Source organism: Cryptomeria japonica, chromosome 4 (genome assembly GCF_030272615.1).
Source record: "Cryptomeria japonica chromosome 4, Sugi_1.0, whole genome shotgun sequence".
In the NCBI taxonomy this organism is placed as follows: Eukaryota; Viridiplantae; Streptophyta; class Pinopsida; order Cupressales; family Cupressaceae; genus Cryptomeria; species Cryptomeria japonica.
Window position 1 is genome coordinate 632905663 of NC_081408.1, and position 3443 is coordinate 632909105.

The window sequence follows — 3443 nt, forward strand, 5'->3', positions numbered from 1 at the left end:
GTATCCAAACACAACCCAAAAAATTGTGAGACCAATACTTGTGTGTTGATATGACATCAAATCCTTCATTGTGTTTTACATCTAAAGGGTACATTTCATTCAATTATGGGTAGTCATCACCAACAATAACAACTTCAAAGTCGCAATCATTGGTGCAATGTTGTCAAAAATATTAGGTATTAAATCAAAAAATGTGGATATTAAATCAACAAATACTATCACAATCATTGAAATGCACTCAATTACTGAAAGGGGAGCTAACAGACTGCTCGCCCAACACTTCGACTAAATAAATTAATGCATCCTAGCTAGCGGCAAAGGAATCCCCTACTAGAATAAGGAGGTAGATCTCTATAGAGAGCTGAGCGAGACTATAATTCGGTTCAGATAGGGGCTCGATAGGCTAGATGCAGATGTTTAGTAACATTGTGCAACTGGCATATATGCTTCTCTACCTTAAAAGCCATTAGATTATATTATGGTTTTTTTAATGTTTAGTTCCTAAGATTTAGGTGAACGCAAATGAATGTCCAAGTGTTACAACTCTTCGGAAACACGCTTGTAAATATTTAGAAGAATGCGAAGCTACCAAGTTCTTTCATTGGAAACTTTGAAGATACGTGGAACAATATTGACAAAAGGATGAACTTTTATTTCAGGTTTTGAAATCTATAGGGGCGAAGAGCAAGCAGAAGCGCCGCAATGGCAAAGCCGCAATTGGAAGTGTTCTCTGCTCTAGACAAAGCGAAGACACAGTGGTACCACTTTAAGGCCATAGTGATCTCAGGTATGGGCTTTTTCACAGACGCGTACGATCTTTTCTGCATCTGTACCGTCACAAAGCTTCTCGGACGGCTGTACTACTACGATCCAGCGTCAGGCAATCCTGGATCATTGCCCCCGAATGTGGCTGCAGCGGTCAATAGCGTGGCCCTCTGCGGAACTCTGGTGGGGCAACTGTTCTTCGGATGGCTTGGGGACAAAATGGGACGGAAAAGAATCTATGGCATTACACTCATGTTCATGGTCGTCAGCACCATTGGGAGCAGCCTCTCCTATGGTCACACGGCCAAGTCCGTGATGACCACGCTCTGTTTCTTTCGCTTTTGGCTGGGGATAAGTATCGGCGGGGACTACCCGTTATCCGCAACGATCATGTCGGAGTACGCGAACCAAAGAACCCGCGGGGCTTTCATGGCCGCCGTGTTCGCAATGCAAGGCTTCGGAATCATAGCTGGCGGCGCAGTTGCCATTATGGTCTCTGCGTGCTTCAACCATGCATATAAGAGACCCGTGTTCGCAGAAAACCCTAGTCTCTCCACAGCTCCGCAGGCCGATTTCGTGTGGAGAATAATCCTCATGGTGGGAGCTGTACCCGCTGTTCTGACCTACTACTGGCGCATGCGCATGCCTGAAACCGCGCGGTTTACTGTACTGGTCGCAAGGAATGCAAAGCAAGCCGCTTCTGACATGTCCAAGGTTCTCCAAATGGAAATCGACGAAGACCCACAAGCATTTGAAGACGACGATAGTGTTAACTACGGACTGTTTTCTACAGAGTTTTTAGTACGCCATGGTCGGCATCTTTTAGGCACTACATTCTCCTGGTTCTTCCTTGACATTGCATTCTACAGCCAGAACCTGTTCCAGAAAGATATCTTCACGGCCATTGGATGGCTTCCTTCTGGGAAGAACATGAACGCCATAGAAGAGGTCTACAGAATTGCAAGAGCACAGTCATTGATTGTGTTGTGCTCAGCTTTACCGGGCTTCTGGTTCACTGTCTTACTCATAGACCGAATCGGACGGATCCCTATTCAGCTCATGGGCTTCTTCTTCATGACGGTCTTCATGTTGGCCATATCAATACCGTATGAGCACTGGAGAGGCCATAAATGCGGGGATGACTTCTGCGGGGGCAACAATATGGCCTTTGTCGTGCTCTATTCTTTTACAGTTTTCTTCTCCAACTTTGGGCCCAACAGCACCACTTTCATTGTTCCGGCGGAGATTTTCCCCGCACATTTGCGATCGACGTGCCATGGTATATCGGCGGCGGCTGGAAAAGCAGGGGCGATTGTCGGAGCATTTGGATTTCTGTACGCTGCGCAGAGTCCGCTTGATCAGGAGACTAATGCAGGGTACCCTAGAGGAATCGGCATTAGGACTGCGTTGCTTGTGCTAGCTGGAATGAATGCGCTGGGGTTTGTGTGCACGTTTCTTGTGCCGGAGACGAACGGGAAATCACTCGAGGAATTGTCGGGCGAGATCGATGAAGATGCGGTTGGATACAAAGAAAAGCATTGATCCAACTATGACAGACTTTAAGACCAGAAAAGTTCGCTATCGTGACGTTTATTCTTCTGTACAAGTCATTTTGGGTAAGATATTTAGTTTCATTAGGGAAACAGCGAGTTGTGCATCTGTACGTTGATTTTATGGACTGGCAAATCGAAAGTTGATATACTTGATCATCGAAGCTATTGGTCATGGTTCTGCTCATGATTTGTAAAGAGTAGGAATGTTTGTTTTTCTGTGTATATCCTAATGTTTATGCAATGTATTTAGTACAGTTAGAAAATTTCAAATAAAGATTAAAGATGTTTTGTAGACGTTTTAGGTATGTTACGCAATTTTAAAATGAATAATGGAAAAGCGATAGTGTTAGAATTTCAAGTTCACTAAATTTGATTATTGGTAAGGAGTTCTTACTAGGCATTCACAAATTTAGAAGATATTAATAGAAATAAGCTTTCTTTTATAAAGTTGTCAATTTTGGAAACATCTTTTTTTCTTCCTTCATCACATTACACCATTTTCTATTTTGTTATATCATTTATGCTTTCTACAAATGAAAACAATTTCATAGTTTATTATAAGAGACACATCAAAATCTTAGATAACAAATATATTGTGCTTATTATATGTTTTCGATACAAAATGTTATGTAGGTTAGAACCACAAAATAAAAGCTTAAATTGGCCCAAAAAAGTCCAACCCATATATGATGGGATGGGGTTTGGGATAGACTAGCCTAGTCTATGCTCTTGGACCCTTTCCTTGGACCACCAGGTGCTCTAACCACACCCTAGGGTCTCTAGGACTTCCTCTACTTGTGGAATCCCCTGACCTTGCCCAATCCACCCACCAACAATTTGATAAACTACTCCTAAGGTCTCACCTACTCATGAGTTTCAAGGAACCCTTACTTAGGCTAATAAGGGTTTGGCTTATTCCACACCTTCCTAGGTCTTAGCAAGGATGGGTCAGGACCAATACAAGGTTTTTCCACCCATTCATGTGCCCCCAAGAGGTTTCAAGCTTCCTACCCCATACTGATTTCACAATTTTGTCTTTTGCCTACAAAATAGGGCTACAAGGATTGTGACCAATTAGGCCTCCTACCTGGTCCTTTAGGGCTCCCTCTTTCAAACGATGCACTT

The 3443-nt window shown here is 43.2% G+C and overlaps 1 protein-coding gene across 1 annotated transcript; it reads left to right on the top strand.

Annotated features, from left to right (window-relative positions):
- The first annotated feature begins 702 nt into the window (after positions 1-702).
- LOC131079024 (probable inorganic phosphate transporter 1-3) lies at positions 703-2307 on the top strand. The gene has a single exon (XM_058016886.2). The coding sequence runs from the start codon at positions 703-705 to the stop codon at positions 2305-2307; it is 1605 nt and encodes a 534-aa protein (XP_057872869.1).
- The last annotated feature ends 1136 nt before the right edge of the window (positions 2308-3443 follow it).

Excerpts from the sequence above, each read along its gene's own strand:
- LOC131079024 (XM_058016886.2), top strand. The coding sequence starts at position 703 with ATGGCAAAGCCGCAATTGGAAGTGTTCTCTGCTCTAGACAAAGCGAAG.